Here is a 19693-nt window from a genome sequence, read left to right on the forward strand (position 1 = left end):
GACGAAGTCCACTCCGAGGTGGGACCAGGGTCGAGTGGGTATGGGAAGAGGGACCAGTTTGCCTTCTGGGAGATGACGGGGAACTTTGGCCATGGCACAGACTGAGCATCCTTTGACGAACCGGGAGACATCCTGGGCCATACCCGGCCACCAGTAGCGCTGTTGGACGAGCGAGAGAGTGGACTGGCTGCCTGGGTGTCCAGAGCCCGGAGAGGTGTGAACTGAGTCCATGAGGGACAGGCGTAAACGGGTTGGGACATAGACCCGTCCCTCAGGACCTCCCGGCAGAGCAGGTTCAAGCTGTGTGGCTTCGGCGATGTGGTCATCCAGGCTCCACTGAATGGGGCTGACCACCACGGCTGGAGGGAGAATGGTTTCGGACTCAAAAGGAGGGACCTCGGGTTGGAACTGACGAGAGAGAGCGTCTGCTTTCACATTCTTATCTCCGGGGCGGTAGGTGACTGAGAAATTGAAGCGTGTGAAGAACAGGGCCCAACGGGCTTGACGGGGATTGAGTCTCTTGGCCTCTCGGAGGTACTCGAGGTTACGGTGGTCCGTGATCACTGTGAAAGGGTGTTGGGCTCCCTCCAGCCAGTGCCTCCATTCCTCCAGCGCGAGTTTGATGGCCAGTAACTCCCGGTTGCCGATGTCATAATTCTGCTCCGCCGGGGACAGTTTCTTGGAGTAGAAGGCGCATGGGTGGAGTTGAGGTGGGTTCCCCTGCCGCTGAGAGAGGACCGCTCCTACCCCCGAGATGGAGGCATCCACTTCGACGAGGAACGGTAGGGCAGGGTCCGGAAGGGCCAGGGTAGGAGCGGAGCTGAAGGCGGATTTAAGGTCTTGAAAGGCGCGGGTGGCTGGGTCGTTCCAGGATAGAGACTTGGCCCCACTCTTGAGAAGGTCGGTGAGGGGAGAGCTGATGGGACTGAAGTTCTGGATGAACCGGCGGTAGAAATTGGCAAACCCCAGGAAGCGTTGAAGCTCCTTACGGGTGGTGGGTTGTGGCCAGTGGAGTACCGCTTCCACCTTCCTCTGGTCCATGGTGATTCCGTGGGGAGTGATGATGTAACCAAGGAATTGGATGGTGCTTTGGTGGAATTCGCATTTCTCCAGTTTGAGATAGAGGTGATAATCTCGGAGCCGGGTGAGTACTGTTTGAACGTGATGGATATGGGAGGTCAGGTCGGGGGAGTAGATGAGGATATCGTCGATGTAAATGATGACAAACTGATTGAGGAGATCGCGGAATATCTCATTCATGAAACCTTGGAAGATGGCGGGTGAGTTGGACAATCCGAAGGGCATCACGAGATATTCGTAGTGCCCCGCGGGGGTGATGAAGGCGGTCTTCCACTCATCTCCTTCCCGGACTCGGATGAGGTTGTAGGCACTACGAAGATCTAGCTTGGTGTAGATGGATGCCCCTCGGAGTTGTTCCAGGGCAGCTGGGACCAGAGGAAGAGGATAGCGGAATTTAACAGTAGCTTGATTGAGGGTACGGTAGTCGATGCAGGGGCGCAAGCCTCCATCCTTTTTCCCCACGAAGAAGAAGCTCGAAGCGGCAGGGGACACTGATGGTCGGATGAATCCGTGGTCGAGAGCCTCCTGGATATACTCCTCCATGGCCTTCTGTTCCGGGATGGACAGAGGGTAGATCTTACCTCGCGGTAGGACCGCCCCGGGCAGCAGATCGATCGCGCAGTCCCATGGCCGATGTGGAGGTAGGGTGGTCGCTTGGTGTTTATCGAAGACATCCTGGAACGCCCGGTAGGGAGAGGGGATCTCGGGAGGATGTCCCACAGGTGGGCTCTCCACGGAGGTGGTGGAGAGGGGAACGGACGGAGTGGTGGTAGGAACGGAGGTCCTCGTCACAGATGGCAGGCAGTGATGGAAGCAGTCCTTACCCCACCGTAGAATCTCGCCGGTGGACCATTGGACATGCGGGGAGTGGGTCTCCAACCAGGGGCGTCCCAGGATGATCTCGGCCGTGGAGCCCTCCAGCACCAGGAAAGATATCTCCTCCTTATGGAGCCAGCCGATCTCCAGCCCCAGGTCGGGACTACGATGTCCTACCCGGCCACGCCCCAGAGGTTGACCGAGGATGGTCTGTACTTGCAATTTGTGAGGGATGGATCGTTGCCTGATTTGCAGCCGGTTTAAGGTGGACAGAGCGATGAAATTGGCCGCTGATCCGGAGCCGATCAGCGCCTGAACTGAAATGGAACGGTTCAGATAAGTGATAGTGGCCGCTGTACATTTCAAGGAGGAAATGGGTAGTGGTAGGTGGACTGTACTCACAGCGGGTCGGGGTGGACGAACGGGGCAGGAGGCGAGCAGGTGGCCGGAGGCTCCACAGTACAGGCACAGACCGCTGGTGATGCGCCGATTTCTCTCGGACACTGGCAGTCGCGAGGTTCCAATGTCCATCGGCTCTGGTGCTGGAGGACTGTGATGACGGGACGCTGGACGAGGAGGTGGGAGTGCAGGGCTGTCGAGCTGGCATGCAGTGCGTCGCTGATCGATGCGAATGGATCGCTGGATGATGCTCTCTATTCCAACGGTGTCATCATAAATCGCGAGCTGGAGGCGGATGTCGGAATTCAGGCCATGACGGTATGCGGTGATGAGCGCGCTCTCGTTCCAACCGAGAGTGGCGGCGAGGGTGCGGAACTGCAGGGCATAGGAGGCGACTGACGATCTCCCTTGCCGCAACCGGTACAGCTGGTCTTGAACCGAGATGGAATGTGCAGACTGCGAGAATACTTCGATGAAATGACCGGAGAAAGCAGCAAACGTCCGAGTAACTGGACCTCGATCTTTCCACAGGGCATGAGCCCAATTGAGCGCTCGACCTCGCAGGAGTGAGATGAAGAAGGCGACCTTAGATCGTTCGGTGGGGAAGGCGGATGGATTCATCTCCATGTAGAGCTCGCACTGCAGGAGGAAGCCGCTGCACTCCTCCTCCTCGCCAGAGAAGGGCGCTGGTTGGGCCATGGGACTGACAGAGGCAGATGGGGAAGAAGTGGTGACGGTGGCCGTGGAGAGTGCTGGAGCGCTAGTCCGGGGAATGGTAGGAGAGGGTGGGGTCGGTGTAGCGCTGGTGCTCGGGGTAGGTTGCAGCATGTTGTTGGTCTGGTCTTCTGTCACAGACTAGAAGGACGCAGATGGATGAGAGTAACCAGGTTTATTGAACAGGTGGTAGGGTAAACAACAGGTGAGTATGTAATGGAGAAAGTTCGGGGATGCAGCGGGAAACAGTCTGATGAAGTATATCTTATCTTGTGCAGGACGGAGAGACGGAGAGTGGAAGCAGCAGACGGATGAACAGGTGGAGACCGGGAACCAGGAGCAGATGAAAGGCAGACGGGGCTGATGCAAGCGGGTAAGTAATCCTTAACGTAGCAGTAAGAGTAGCAGGAGTCTGTAGCCGTAGTATCGACGAGACCAGACGGTGAGTGACTGTGAGGAGTGAGTTTATAAAGGGAGGATGATTGGGACGGTGATTGATGCGGGCAGGTGACGGTGATTAGAAGGCTGGGGAGCTGGAACGAGTGGGCGGAGTGAAGGTGTCTGGTGCTGACGCAGATGGATCCGTGACATTATCAAGTGACTTTTTGAGTCCTTCGATTTGTAGACTGTTTTGTTTGACTGCCATGTCATTTTAATCGGTTCTTTCATCGATTTTCACCGTCAGAACGTGAATGCGTCCACAGACGATAACCACAGTGAATGCGTCCACAGAGCACGTCGATAAACAAAGAAAATAAACTTTCCCTGGGCGGATCGACCGCAAAAAGGAGGCGTGTTTCGGCGCTAACATTCCCTAGTGCTATTTTGCAGTTACTGAAAACAATTGTGCCGCTGACCAGAAAAAACCTGGTCTAAAGTCAGTGGCGCATTGCGCGTTGTTCATAATGCTATTTTACGCGCACATGCTTGGCCATAATGTAGCGGGTGGACAACACACATACACTTTGATTCTCTCATAAACACAGATGCCGCAGTTTTTATTTTTGCAAATCATACATTATAACAAGGAAAAATATGAACACATGAGGGAAATCATTGTGGTTTCCATGAAGATGAAAAAACGAATCGGTTACCTAACGTAACCTCGGGTTCTCTCTAGATGAGGGAACGAGTATTGCGTAAGCTAGCTTACGCTACGGGAAAGATTCATCTTTGCTGAGAAGTTGAAGCCAAAAAATTATTTCATAATTTCGTAATCATTGTCAACGCAGTCTCTTCTGAGGCAGACCATGAGCGGGCTAGCTAGCGGCTCATTGGTTCGCTCAGAGAGAATGCACGAACCTATGGGAGAGCGGCGCTGAGTCCGCGCCCAATGAGCGGACGGCGCTCGCTCACTGCGTCACAGCCCGCCAAAAGGGGCGTGGCTACAGTGTATAAAGGTAGCTCTCCCAGGCTAGTTAGTCGATTCTGTAGCATGAAGCGAAACGCTAGTGGCGCAAGCACGGACGGGAACGCAATACTCGTTCCCTCATCTAAAGAGAACCGAGGTTACGTTAGGTAACCGATTCGTTCTCTTACGAGAGGTTCTCTCGTATTGCGTAAGCTAGCTTACGCTACGGGAACACCTGGTCAACGCCGTGCGCGCTAAGTAACCACTAAGCATCACAGGGGGGAAACCCCGGGGGAATCTTTAAGTGGATGAAGATAATAAGGCGGCCAGCATAGCGGCCGTTATCATCTAGTGCAAAACGCCCTAAGGCGGCCGGCGAAGCGGGCCGTGACGTGTAATGCATAAGCACATAGGGGAACACAAGGGGTGAGCCGGTTGTGATGGAACTCCCGATAGTGCGGCTTTCTAAGGAGAGCTGTAAGTACTAGACCGCCAGAATTTTAGCCTGTAAGGCTGGAACTTCCAAGTTATAAAATCTGACAAAAGTGGAGGGGGAGGCCCATCCCGCAGCCACACAAATGTCGTGAATGGAAATTCCGCAGGACCATGCCCACGATGAGGCCATGCCTCTGGTGGAATGAGCCCTAATGCCCAGAGGGCAAGGCAGGTCTTTAGCGGCATAAGCAGAGGCAATCGCGTCTACTATCCACCTGGATAGAGTCTGTTTCGAGGCGGCTAAACCCTTGGTGCGGCCACCGAACGACACAAACAGCTGCTCTGAGCGTCGGAACGAGAGGTATTTTAACGAGAGGTATTTTAGCTCCACGGACTCAAGTGGTTCAAACGGTGGGGCTTTCAGAGCTTCTAGAACTATAGAAAGATCCCAGACCGAGGGGCGAGGGGGGTTCATCCTTCTGGCTCCCCTGAGGAAGCGGATGATTAGCTCGTCTTTGCCCAGAGACTGGGCGCGCCGGGGTTCAACGAACGCCGCGACGACTGCCACGTAAACCTTAAGAGTGGATGGGCACCTGCCCTTATCCAGCATCTCCTGAAGGAACACGAGCAAAGACGAAACCTCGCACGTCCGTGGGTCCAAATTTTTGTCGGTGCACCATTTGGAGAACACAGACCATTTAGCAGCATAGAGCTTTCTGGTTGAATCCGCTCTGGCGTGTTTGATCGTGTTCAGAACCTCTTCTGGCAATTCGACGCGTAGTCGTTGGTCACCCATGCATGAAGCGCCCAGCGCTGTGGATGGGGATGCCAGATCGAGCCGCGGGCTTGAGTGAGGAGATCTGCTCTGATTGGAATGGGCCACGGGGCTGTCTGTGACAGCCGCGTAAGCTCCGGGAACCAAATCTGATTCTCCCAGCGCGGGGCTATGAGAAGCACCGAGTGGCGTGAGTCCCTGATTCTCTGAATGATGCGGTAGCAGAGAAATCGGGGGGAAAGCATAGAGCGGGCGGCGGGGCCAATCCTGGGCTAGCGCGTCCTCGCTCTTTGAGAAGAATATTGGGCAGTGAGCGTTCTCTTCTGACGCGAAAAGATCTATCTCCGCTCTGCCGAATAGGCGCCACAGCGTTTGGACTGTTTGAGTGTGCAGGGACCATTCTCTGGGGGAGACCAGGTTCCTGGACAGCATGTCTGGACCGTCGTTCAGATGGCCTGGTACGTGCGTCGCTCTGAGCGAGAGCAGGTGACTCTGGGACCACAATAGGATGCGGCGTGTCAGATGAAAGAGATTCTTGGATCTGACGCCGCCCTGACGGTTGATGTATGATACCACGGCCATATTGTCGGAGCGAATCAGGACGTGGTGACCATGTATGCGCGGGAGGAAAAACAGCAGCGCGTTCTCGACCACGATCGTTTCCAGACAGTTTATGTGTAGGGAACTCTCGTGGCTCGACCACTGGCCGGCGGCCGGTGAGCCCTCGCAAACCGCACCCCAACCCGAGTTGGATGCGTCTGTCGAGATGACTTTCCGGCGAGAAAAAGTCCCCATGGTAACGCCCCTCTGAAACCACTCGATTACTGACCATGGCTGCAGTGCAGTGATACATGTCTGAGTAATCCTGATCATCTGGCGGCCCGTCGTCCACTCGCGGTGGGATACGCGGCTCTTTAACCAGAGTTGAAGGGGGCGCATGTGCAGAAGACCCAGCTGTAGCACAGCGGAGGCTGAAGCCATATAACCCAGCATCCTCTGAAAAGATTTCAGGGATGTGTGGGTACCCATCTGAAAAGAGGCGGCTAGGCGCTGAACACGGCGTGCGCGCGCTGTGTGGATAAGCGAGCCGTCATAGTGACAGAGTTCAAATCTATTCCAAGGAAGGAAATAGTTTGACTGGGCTGGAGAGAGCTCTTTGTCCAGTTGACAGAGAGTCCCAGCGCTTCCAGATGGTTGAGGAGAACTGTGCGGTGCGACAGAAGCTCCGTCTGGGAATCTGCTAGAATCAGCCAGTCGTCCAGATAATTCAGAATGCGCAGCCCCTGACTTCGCAGGGGAGCGAGCGCTGTATCCATGCACTTCGTGAACGTACGGGGTGCTAAGGATAGGCCGAACGGGAGAACGGCATACTGGTAAACTTGACCCTCGAAGGCGAAACGTAGGAATGGCCTGTGATGAGGGTTTATCTGGATCTGAAAATAGGCGTCTTTCAGGTCTAGAGAGATGAACCAGTCCCCCTGGCAGACATGCGCGAGGAGTTTCTTGACTGATTTCGCCCTGATTGCTGCACATAGCGGGCTGGACACTGGGTGTGGGCACGCTTATAATGTGTATGGCAACGGGACTTACACTCAGAGAGGAGTTTATGGGCCGTGTGACAGAGCGGGCAGAGGGGGGGACACGCGCACGGGCTCGTGGGCGTGCTTATGTTCTCTGCTACTGGAGCGGATAGTGCTCGCTCCGTGAGAATGGGCTCTGTGAGAGACCCTGGGCATATGGTGCTTGTGTGTGTAAGTGAGCACATGCTTGTGGGCACATTTTTTACACTTGAGGCTTTTATGCTCTTTTTGTGAACTCTCTGGGTAGCCGTGAAAACGGCTTTTAGTCGCTCGCAAGCGGGCAGGGAAACCGGCTTGATTGTGGCGGTAAACTCTACTGCAGTCGGCGGTGAGACGGGGACTAACAGTGGGCGAAGCTTTGACGGCGGTCCGGCCGCAGCGGGAGAGAGCCGTCTTTTTCTCAGCTGTGCTAGGCAGACTTCTGTTGATCGGGCTTCAGCGCGATCTTGGGTCGAGGCCCCCGGGGAGGAGGCTGTCTGCGGCGGCTGTCAGAGCGAGAGCGAGGGCGGCCGCCCTGTCTACGCTGGGGCTGCTGAGCTTGCTGAGGCGGGCGCTGCTGTGGGGTTCTGGCAGGTGGCTCATGAGAGCGGCCTGCCGAAGAGCTAGAGCGGTGGGGCAGGAACAAGTTCATGGCCTGAGTCGCTTTCTGTACCTCGGAGAAGCGGTCAACGATGCCCGTGACGGCAGATCCGAAGAGCCCGGTCGGAGATATAGGCGCGTTGAGGAACACGGCGCGTTCTGAATCTCCCATGTCGGTAAGCGTGAGCCATAAGTGTCTCTCAGCGACACAGAGGGCGGCCATGCATTTCCCCAGGGCTTGTGCGGCGGCTTTAGTGGCGCGAAGGGAAAGATCCGTAGCGCTTCTCAGATCCGAAAGGATGGGCGGGTTCCTACCGCTGTTCGCCATTTCGCACAAGATGTCGCTCTGGAGCACCTGGAGGACTGACATGGAATGCAGCGCTGAAGCGGCCTGTCCGGCGGCGGCATAGGCGCGGGCATGGAAGTTGGAGGTCGCTCTGCACGCTTTTGAAGGAAGCGTATGGGAAGAACGCCATCTAGCAGAGGGCGGGCAAAGATGTGCGGCGACCGAGTCCTCGACGGGCGGCATGGCAGTATAACCCTTCTCGGCGGCTCCGTCCACTGAGCGCAGCGAAGCGGACACATCGGAGCGGTTACGAGCCGAAAGAGGGGCATTCCAGGATTTCGTGAGCTCGTTGTGTAGCTCAGGCAGGAATGGTGCAGCCCGGCTGCAAGCGGGGGCTGGGCGCCGGTGCAGGAACTTCCCATCCATGCGGTTCGGTGGTTGCTCGGGGGGAGGAGACCACTCGAGACCCAGGCGGTTGACGGCCTGTGAAAGGAGGCGCGTTAGTTCCTCCTCGATGCCGGCGCGGGTCCTCGCAGACTCTCTCGTCGATGAGCCGATCGACGACCAATCCTCGCTGTCAGAAGCGTGCAGCGAACAAGAGTCCTTCTCATCCGCGGTGTCGTCGGAGGCGACAGAGCGGCCACTCGGCGGCAACTGTAAGCCGGCAGGGGCGGAGAGGGAGAGCGGTCGGTGGGCGGCGGCCCACATGGATCCGCAGGGGGCTCCGGCGGCCTCTGGGAGCGGCGTTTCTTCTTCCGCGGCGAAGTGAGAGGCGGCGCGGGAGCGGTTTTGACCGCCTGCAGTCGAGCCCGCAGGGAGGACAGAGGCAGGTCCTCGCAGTGGTCGCATCCTCCGTTGGCGAGGGCGAGCTCTGCGTGTTCCACTCCGAGACAGAGAACGCAGATGGGGTGGCGGTCTGCTTCCTCGAGTGGAGAGCGGCATGAGCCGCAGGAAATTCGAGGCATCTTTAAAAAGACGCTCGGCTCTTTTAGGGATATGGAATAAAAAGGATACGCGTCGGATGGCTTAGCTTGCTGGGCGGCTGAAGGTGGCAGACGGCCGGCTTCCTCAGACTCCGGAGCTCGCTAGAACGTGCCCTCTCGACGACGGCGGCTTCTTCCCAGGACAGCGGATGCGTGTAGCTCGCTGAATGAAAAAGAATCGACGAACTAGCCTGGGAGAGCTACCTTTATACACTGTAGCCACGCCCCTTTTGGCGGGCTGTGAAGCAGTGAGTGAGCGCCGTCCGCTCATTGGGCGCGGACTCAGCGCCGCTCTCCCATAGGTTCGTGCATTCTCTCTGAGCGAACCAATGAGCCGCTAGCTAGCCCGCTCATGGTCTGCCTCAGAAGAGACTGCGTTGACAATGATTACAAAATTATGGAATAATTTTTTGGCTTCAACTTCTCAGCAAAGATGAATCTTTCCCGTAGCGTAAGCTAGCTTACGCAATACGAGAGAACCTCTCGTAAGAGAACCCAATTACCCAATTTGTGTAAGGATAATTGTAGTACTAAAGGATCAGACCTGTTTGCCCAATTGTGGCAAGAAACATTTGTTTATAATAGGGCATTTCCATATGAGAGATACGCATCTCGATGCATAGCCAACGATACGATATATTAAAGATACAAATAAGCAGCTACCGATTCGATGCGATACAATTCACTACTATTACGATGCGGTGCAATCTGATTTCTATTCGATTCAACACGATGCAATTCAATGTAATATGATGCAATGGAGAAAAATATAATGCATTTCAATATGGTTTATTTCTTTTATTCAGACATACAGCAAATCATAAAGTATAAGTGCCATCAGACTTTTAATGCATGGTTCTTTCATCTTTTTTCACAAAACCAAAAGATTAAATAAAAGCTGGTGCTGTTTTAACAAATAATTACAAAAAAAAAAATTTCACAACACAGGTCTTTCATAACTAATCAAATGTAAAACTAAAAAAATAAAAACTATTATTGGCAGTCACAGGCTGCATAATAAAAGATTGGTCACTTTTTAAATAATAAAAGTATAGCCCAATCTACTAGTAATTATATATGAATTTATCATTTTTTTACCGATGCAGATGTTAGAAACGATGCATCGCGATACAAATACCAACTTGTATCCGATGCACACTTATTTAAATCGATGCATCGCATCGTTAGCTTTTAAGCCGATGCACGGATGCGAAACAGTGAATCTTACCATCTCAAGTATATAATGTTTAACCGATGCTGATTTGGGTGACAAAGTTGCAAAGTTACTTGCACTTCACACTTGGAACTTGCGTTTCAGATTAAAATAGGGCCCTATGTTTCTGTCTCAGCTCAAAATATCACAGCCACTCACATCACCATCTTGAGCACTCCTCCACATGTTTGAACATAAATCAATTAATGGCACATGGCCATTAGAGTTTTGAGTGTTTTATTTCTAGACGTACGAAAGCTTAAAGTACAGTTAATTATTTGTCTTGCTGGACGTACAAATAGACGAGGGCTGATATAAATTCTAAAGCCATGCTCTCTTGTTTGCCGTCAAACGGTTGACCACTGGCGTGTGTGTACTGTATGTGTCCTGTCCAAAATGCAGCAAAGAATTAATTGTAGAGAGGGAGAATTAATTGTGTGATTAAGGTTTGTACATGTCTATAAGACGACTCCTCATGCCTTAATTCGATTTGTGTTTACGACTATGACTTTACTCGGATTAAGGTAATCAGAAACCCCTGTTTACATGGTCGTTTCATAATCAGAGTATTGTCTTAATTGGCTTAATATTTGAATATTTTTGTCCATGTAAACATACTGATTGAGTCATTCATTCAAAAGCAAGTGACTGTCTTTATGAAAGGGTCACTGAATCATTAACTTAAACGATTTGTTCAAAAATGCTGATTAATTTAGTAACAAAACACTGCTCTGTGCGTTCTAAATGCATTCGGATGAAGTGAAATGCACATGCTGCACCCTGTCCCAGAGTATTATATATACAGTGTCCTCCACAATTATTGGCACCCCTGTTTAAGATGTGGTCGAGGACTTTTAAAAATTCTCCCTTTTTTTAAACAACATAGAATCCAAATGCAAAAAAAGAGAAAAATCCAACCTTTTATTTAAGTACATTACTTTGGTGGTAAAAAAAAAATTAAAAATTTAAAAAAATAAAAACTTCAAATCATGTGTCCCACAATTATTGGCACCCCTGATGTTAATACTTTGTACAACCCCCTTTTGCCAACAAGACAGCACTTAATCTCCTCCTATAACATTTCACAAGATTGAAGAACACAGAGAGAGGGATCTTTGACCATTCTTCTTTGCAAAATCTTTCTAGATCATCCAGTATCCTGGGCCCTCTCTTGTGCACTCTCCTCTTTAGCTCACCCCACAGGTTTTCGATTGGATTGAGGTCTGGGGACTGAGATGGCCATGGGAGGACCTTGAGTTTGTGACTGAACCATTTTTGTGTAGATTTTGCCACACGTTTTGGATCATTATCCTGCTGAAAGACCCAATGACGACCCATCTTCAGCTTTCTGGCAGAGGCCATCAGGTTTTTATTTAAAATGTCCTGGTAGTTCAAAGCGTTCATAATGCCATGCACCCTAACAAGGTTCCCAGGGCCTTTGGAAGAGAAACAGGCCCACAGCATCACAGATCCTCCACCATACTTCACGGTGGGCATGAGGTACTTTTCGGCATACACATCTTTTGTTTTACACCAGATCCACTTAGAGTGTTTGTTGCCAAAAAGCTCAATCTTAGTCTCATCCGACCAAAGCACACGATCCCAGATGAAGTCCCAGTGCCGCTTGGCAAACTCCAGACGTTTACGTTTGTCAGTGTTAGTGAGAAAAGGCTTTTTCCTAGCATGCCTCCCAAACATCTTGTTGGCATGTAGAGAGCGTCTGATGGTTGTTTTGGAGATTTTGTGACCCCAAGATGCCACTATTTGATGCAATTCTGTGACCGTGAGCTTAGGACTTTTTTTTACTTTTCTTAGCATCCTCCTCACAGTGCGTTGTGGCAAGATAAACTTGGGACCTCTTTCAGCCTTGTTTGTCACTGTTCCTGTTGTTTTAAACTTCTTAATGATTCCTCTAACTTTAGATATGGGCAATATAAGGTGAGTGGCTATTTTCTTGTAGCCATTGCCTGACTTATAAAGGTCATCACACATCTGCCTTACTTGAATGGTGTGTTCTCTTGTCTTTGCCATGTTGACAAATGGGTAAGAGAATTAGGCCTCTGTGTCATGTCATATTTATACCCCAGGGAAATAGGAAGTCATGAATTACTAATTAAAAGTTCCTAGATATCCTGACCAACATTAGCAACTACAGAAAATATATATTTTTTTAAAAATCAATTACATTTTTCAGCGGAATTGTTAGGGGTGCCAATAATTGTGGGACACAGGATTTGAAGTTTTTATTTTTCTAAATTTTTACATTTTTTTTTACCACCAAAGTAATGTACTTGAATAAAAGGTTGGATTTTTCTCTTTTTTTTGCATTTGGGTTCTATGTTGTTTAAAAAAAAGGGAGAATTTTTAAAAGTCCTCAACCACATCTTAAACAGGGGTGCCAATAAGTGTGGAGGGCACTGTATATATATATATATATATATATATTATTTCACAGTTTTTTTTTTCATCACCCTCAATCAACATCAATTTTTATTTCTAAAAGTATCTTTGAATTAAACAGTTTGATGTAATCTATATAAACTTTATATTATATTGGCATCAGCCATCAAAAACTCCTTATCATTCGTGCTCTAGCATACCCTGCTTGGCTGTATTAAGCAGTTTTTGTTTGTTTTTTGAAAAGTGAGTGAGACCTGATAATGTCAAAATCGCATATAAAACAATAATTGTGATATTGCCTTAAGATTGCACACACCCCATGTGACAGTGATTTGTTTGGTTTTCTTTCAGGGTTTGTATATCAGCGGGGTGATTGGGGATCGGTTCAACCTCCGCTATGTTCTGTCATTCGGTTTATGTGGATCTGCAATCACGGTTGGTATTCTGTAATTAGGTGCTGTGAATCAATTCAAATATTTAATTGTGATTAATCTAACATTTTATTAAGTTATGTTTGTTAAGCTGAATGCATTAAGTATAAAGCAAAGAAAACCTCTTGGTTACGTTTGTAGCCCTTGTTCCCTAAATAGTAGCTGGTGCTATGGAAACACCCTCCAGGTGAGACAATTGCTTGAACTGATATAGAATCAATGCGCCAAATGTACAACAGTTGGATTCCAGAGGTAAAATTTCCATTAATTTTCTCCATGGTGGAATTGATTTGTAACAACAACTTATTAATGGTAAATGCTTTTGTTGAAGTTGCACATTTTCAACTTTAATTTTTTTATAATCATGTTTTGCAATGAAATTCCTGGTAAAAAAAACTACATTATCCTAGCCTGGATGCCTGCCTGAACCCCACCCACTACAATTTTTGGTCTGGAAGTTCGGTTTGGACTCGATCCATTAAGTAATTATGATCGGTTTAGAAATCGTCAGGCCAATCTGGGTGGGCTTTATACGATGATGGACAGATGATTTGCAGTTATGTAATCAGCACTTTATCAAAGAGTGCTTGGGTTGAACTGGTTTCCCTCAAAGATGACTGCAGCTGGAGAATTGAGATGTTTTCCGCTATCGCGTCTGTTGGTGAAGAAATCGACAGTGCATTAATTTTAAAAGACGAACAGAGAACTACAATCAAGGCATTTCGATCGGAAAGTCGATCGGAAAGATGTGTTTGCCGTCCTTCTGACGGGGACTCCGAGGGTCGCAATGACGCAATGAAAAAAAACCCTGTGGTCTTTGTGGTTTCTCATTTGGTCGCACTCATGGAGGACCAAGTAAATTGAGTGCAGAGTTGCTTTTTCCTGGTTTAGTTAAGACACGCCTCATAATCAAAGACCTATGGAGGAGTATCAGACTCTCATTCTGACTAGAATATGAGTATGACAATGTCAGGCTAACATTATCCAAGATTCTGCAAAGAATCTTCACCAATCAAAGAATTGAAATAAGCTTGTTGCTGCAGTTGAACTCCTTAGTGTTTGAAATTTTCAAAAAAAAAAAAAAAAAAAAAAAATCAAATTTTTGATCAAAAACAGTTGAACTGATGTCATCCAAAATGTGGAACACGACTAGCACAATCAGCAACCGATCGTCAAGACAAGCGAGGGTCTATTATTCAAATAAAGCTGTCATGAAGCCTGGGCAGATAAACCTTCTTTAAGAACAATCTGTGGACTGATGGCACGCACATGTCCTTTTAAAGCAATGATGATCTGGTGCTTCAGAGTGCAACTCTATCACCATCAGCTAATGAGAAAATTGTTTCTCACACCTGGTTGGTGTTCCCATAACGTCAGTCACAGACAATAGTGTTGCGCGAACCTATAAAAGGGAACAAAAATTCATGTCTTTATTTAATTACATTCACCCTCTCTTCTCTTTAGGAATTTATTTTTGGCACTTTGACAGAATGGCTTCACTTTTATAATGTGTACTTTTATTGCGTTTTGTGGGTGATAAATGGACTTCTGCAATCTACAGTTTGGCCCTGTGTGGTCGCCATCATGGGCAACTGGTTTGGGAAATCTGGGTAGGTGTCAGGATTTCACATCATCTTTTAATACACACACGATTCCAGAAGTTAGTGATTATTTAAAAAAAAATAACTGTATGTGTGACTTCAGACTTTTCAGAATTTTTATGCAAAAATATCTGCAACTTATCATCCTTGATCTAGTTTAATTAGGTGCTAAATGCGTTGAAATGACACTGTGCAGTTTTTTTACAGTGCAAACTTGCCTCCTTTCTTAAAGGGTTAGTTCACCCAAAAATGAAAATTAAGTCATTAATTACTCACCCCCATGCTGTACCAACCCTGTAAGAACTTCGTTCGTCTTTGGAACACAAATGAAGATATTTTTGATTAAATTTGAGAGCTATATAACTACCACATAGACTGCCTAAGAGACTGGCTCTTGACGGCCCAGAAAGTCAAAGAAGAAAATGTTTAAATATTCCATGTGACTACCGTGGCTCAACTATAAGTTTATCAAGCGACGAGAATACTTTTTGTGCGAAAAAACAAACAAAAATAATGACATTATTCGACTATTCCTTTTCTTCCTTGTTGGCCTGAAACGAGACTTCAATACGATTTCCACGACGCATGCACGAGAATTGCGATCTCCTTTAACTACTTCAGTTCAGTTCTCGCGCATGCGAGACCAATTTGCTGGTACAGCAACCCCCATGCTGTACCAAATTTGTACAGCATGGGGGTGAGTAATTAATGACTTAATTTTCATTTTTGGGTGAACTAACCCTTTAAGATTATTAAATGCACGTTTAGCTGTTTTGTACAATTTATGTAGTAAATTGGGTGCTAAAACAATGACGATAGCATGTGCCAACTCTGGTGTAGTTGAAAAATTCTATTATTATTTTATTAGTATTTATACTAACAGATGGTACACATTACACATTAACAACTGATATGCAGGTGCACAAATATCAAAACAAAATTGTCATTATGCATTTGCACCCGTAATTACACCATGATATACTCGTCACAACATGGCATTCTTGCACACGTGGTGGGACACTTGATCAAAAATGTATTTCACCAACAAACCTAATGCGTAAGTTTTTCTTTGAGAGAACCTGTATGTTTTGATTTCAAGGAATTCACAGACATGTAACAGTATGTTTCCTTATGGCAGTAATTTTGCTTATACATTTGTCATATCTTCTGTCTGCCAGCCGAGGCTTTGTGTTTGGACTGTGGAGTGCATGTGCATCTGTGGGGAATATTCTGGGTGCGTTTCTTGCCTCCAGTGTCCTGAAGTATGGCTATGAGGTAAGTGCGCACTACATAACTTAATTTTAGATCATATCAATTAATGTTCCCTTGAGGAAAACAGCTTAGTAAGCTAAATAACATCTTAATGTAAATGTCAAAAAGATTTCTGTGAAAGTTAATCTATTATATTATTATATTATGTGAGGGTTATGCTTAGAGTAGGGGATGTGTAGTAGTCCTGATAAGTGTGTTTTTAAATGTATGTTTCAGTATGCTTTCCTCGTGACATCAGTGGTGCAGTTTGCGGGTGGTGTGGTGGTGTTTTTTGCCCTGCTCACATCCCCAAAAGAAATTGGTAAGTTCATTATGGATGCTGCCGATTCTTTGCTTCTTAGTGTTTCAGTTTATCAGTTCCTCTTTTATTTCTTGCATCCATGAAATGAAAGGATTAGTTCATTTCAGAATGATAATTTCCTGACAATTTATAACAATATATTATTTCCTGACAAATTACTCACCCCCACGTCATCCAAGATATTCATGTCTTTCTTTCTTCAGTTGAAAAGAAATGAGAAATGAGGTTTTTGAGGAAAACATTCCAGGATTTTTTTCCCTGTATAATGAACCTTAACGGGAAACTGGTTTGAAGGTCCAGCCGTAGGCGGAAGTACGGACCAAGTGTTTACAAATTGAACGTGCAAAGACTAATTTGCCCTTTACCAAAAAAATAAAAGGTAAAACAACGATGTCGGAGTTAGAGAAGAAAATGAGATGAAGTTGTTTGCCCTACCCATCATTTTCCCCCTACGTCAGGTTTCCACCTGACCTTTCCAGTGTGGTTACGTAATGCGTGAAGTCGTGGAACGAGCAAGACAAGCATTTGTGGTTAAAAAGTATGTATATATATAATATATATATATATATATATATATATATATATAAGCTGCATTTAAACTGCAATTTGGACCCTGTTGAAGTCCAAATTGAATATGTAGAAAAATCCTGGAATGTTTTCCTCAAAAACCTTTATTTCTTTTCGACTGAACAAAGAAAGATGAACATGAACATCTCGATGACATGGGGTTGAGTAAATTATCAGGAAATTAAATTTCTGAAGTGAACTACTAGGCCATTTCACACTTACACAAAAATTCATTCTGATTTTCGCATGTTAGACAGACTCAATGAAAGTGCAAATTCGCTGGTTACCTCGGTTACTCGGGCACACAAAGCAATTGTCACAGAGATGAAAGGAAGTTACACAGTGTTTACAAGTTTATAGCCTTTCAGATTTTTGTATTTACAGTGGTGAAAACCACGTAGCATCGATGCTCACTATATTCTCTTAATGGAAATTCTGATGCGTGAAACATAAATTGTGCAAGCCAACTCAATACACATTATGAAATGTGACAGATTTTTAATGATTTAATTAAATTATTACAGCTATCTAATTATATTTCAGAATAAACAAACATTGTTGGATAGGTAGTGAACATAATCTTGCTACCATTTATAATTAAATTACAGCTGAAACGTTGAAGGGATGTGTAATAATCAAAGTATTCATCATAATTTACATTTTTTCGATCTTACATGATCTTGGCAGCTGATTGAGATGCACCCCATGGTTGCATCTTGTATGTAACAGCAGCAGCTCTGGGCATGTGAACAAAAACATATATCTTATTGGTGTTTTTGCAGTGTGATTAGATCCATAAAAAAAAATCTTTTAACACATTAATGGCATGTAAATGTCTGTGTCTGTCTGATCAGGCACGATAACGGCACAAGTTGTTCATTCATATCCAAATGTTTGTAACAAACTGACCGTACAATAAAGCCGAGTTACAAACTGCATAAGAACGCCTGTTCTAACTTCCTTTTTTAAGATGGTTGAAAACAGAGTTCATGGAACATTATGCAAGTTCAATATCTCCTTCCGTGTATTTCACACAAAACATACAAACAAACCATAATACCATATACCACAACAATAAAGCCCATTGTATGAGAGTAGGTATGTGTGCATAAGTCCAAAGGCAATGTCAATAGTCCCGTGTGTGTGTGTGAGTGTTAAGATCAGCCTCACCAGAAGGAATGTCAACACCGTGAGCGTGATCAAAGGCGGGGATGACAGGCTTATGTCCTCAAAGTAATCCTGGCAACGAGCCAATAGAAGTTCTCCACTGAGGAACGGCGACTCGGCGCTTCTAAGACAATCGATCCCCGGAAAATCCACATAAACACCGGTCGGTTTTGTGAATGAGAAGACGCTTCTCTCGAACATTAGTTTTCCGGTTCCTTTTATGGTAAACTAAAAGTCTTTTCCTGTTTACCTGTGACACACGCCCACGTGACAAACGTCATCACATGTTCAAGTGCGCACACACCTTGGGATCCAAATACAGTACAATAGCAAGGCATTCAGAGTACAGAGCAAAGTAGAAAAAGTTAGGAAATTCCAGTGACTAAACATTAAATAATAGTCACTAATCTCATCTAAACTTTCCTCCTATGTGGCCACGCTACACGTTTATCATACTAAATCAACTCTCGGCTCCAATCAACTTGGTTTATGTAATTTATTTAGTATTTCATAACTAAATAATACCTACCTGAAAAACTTAAAGCACTATTTATTTAAGTTGTATCTTTGTTCTGTTGTATTTATTTGTGCTATTGACTTGTTATTTGTTTATTTGTTATTTTATTTCTTACTGTTCATTTGTCTTTGAAATTTTGTAACTTTATATTATTGAGCTAATAATTTTTGCTATGGTGTTGAAATTGCAATGGAGAATAATGAAGTTTCATTGGTATCTAATATTTTGGTGTCGTAACAACTTTATTTATTCAATTACAAGGTTACATTGGTCAAAAACATTGTAAACAATTTTAAACAATGCGGGGCCAGTAGAATAATGTTTTTGCGGTGATCCTACAAATGGGCCCCTGTAATATTGAACTTGATGTAAAAGAGTGTTCTCATCTTTTGGTCTCTTTTTAAGGACTAAGTGACCCCTCTGAGACAGGTCTGAGATCAGTGACAAGAGACTCAGACAGTCAGCGCCCTCTGATGAGTGATGATGAAGATGAGTTATGTGAGGAATACTCCTCCATTCAGCAGCAGGAAGAGGAACCTGAACCACAGCCCAAAGCCATCGGCTTCCTACAGGCCTTCTGCTTGCCTGGAGTCCTTCCCGTCTGTGTCCATTTATACACTTCCTTACTTATCCTTATCCATTATTGTCGACTAGATTTGTATTTTTTGTCTGTCTCTTGCAGTATTCCCTGGCTTATGCATGTCTGAAGCTGGTCAACTACTCTTTCTTCTTCTGGCTGCCATTTTATCTCAGCAATAACTTCGGCTGGAAGGAAGTTCAGGCCGACCGACTATCTGTGTGGTATGATGTGGGAGGAATTGTTGGTGAGTACCCAGTTTGGTCTTAAACAGATGTTACCAATCAACTTTAAGGGTCAGGTTTACTAACAGTTTGTGCTACTGTCAGGATTTACTTAAGACACGCAGTGAAAAATTAGCGCTTGTTACATGTGCATTTGTAGGAGTTTAACTTTTTCAGATGCAAAATTGATCAGAGGAGAGTATTTAAATGAATCACACAAGCTGATTTACTAAGGTTTGCGCTTGTCAATGTACTGGTGTTTGCACCATTATTTACCCCCCTCCCGCCAAAAGGCATGTCTTAAACCAGATACAGATAGATTGCGTTGGTCATTATGTAAATGATCCAGCTGTGGTCTTTAATTTGTGTGTCATCTGTTGATCATTTGCAGAACTTTCCATTCACATCGGTGCTGTTTTGAAATG

The 19693-nt window shown here is 46.4% G+C and overlaps 1 protein-coding gene across 1 annotated transcript in view; it reads left to right on the forward strand.

Moving 5' to 3' along the window:
- slc37a3 (solute carrier family 37 member 3) overlaps positions 1–19693 on the forward strand; it is a 42926-nt gene that overhangs the window by 8084 nt on the left and 15149 nt on the right. Inside the window, exons 5-10 of the mRNA XM_089126610.1 lie at positions 12963–13046; positions 14507–14652; positions 15822–15918; positions 16132–16216; positions 18873–19066; positions 19150–19291. Coding sequence (XP_088982736.1) covers positions 12963–13046; positions 14507–14652; positions 15822–15918; positions 16132–16216; positions 18873–19066; positions 19150–19291 — 748 coding nt within the window. The remainder of the gene's footprint in view (positions 1–12962; positions 13047–14506; positions 14653–15821; positions 15919–16131; positions 16217–18872; positions 19067–19149; positions 19292–19693) is intronic.

Source organism: Pimephales promelas, chromosome 24 (assembly GCF_988280905.1).
Source record: "Pimephales promelas chromosome 24, fPimPro1.hap1.1, whole genome shotgun sequence".
Lineage (NCBI taxonomy): Eukaryota > Metazoa > Chordata > Actinopteri > Cypriniformes > Leuciscidae > Pimephales > Pimephales promelas.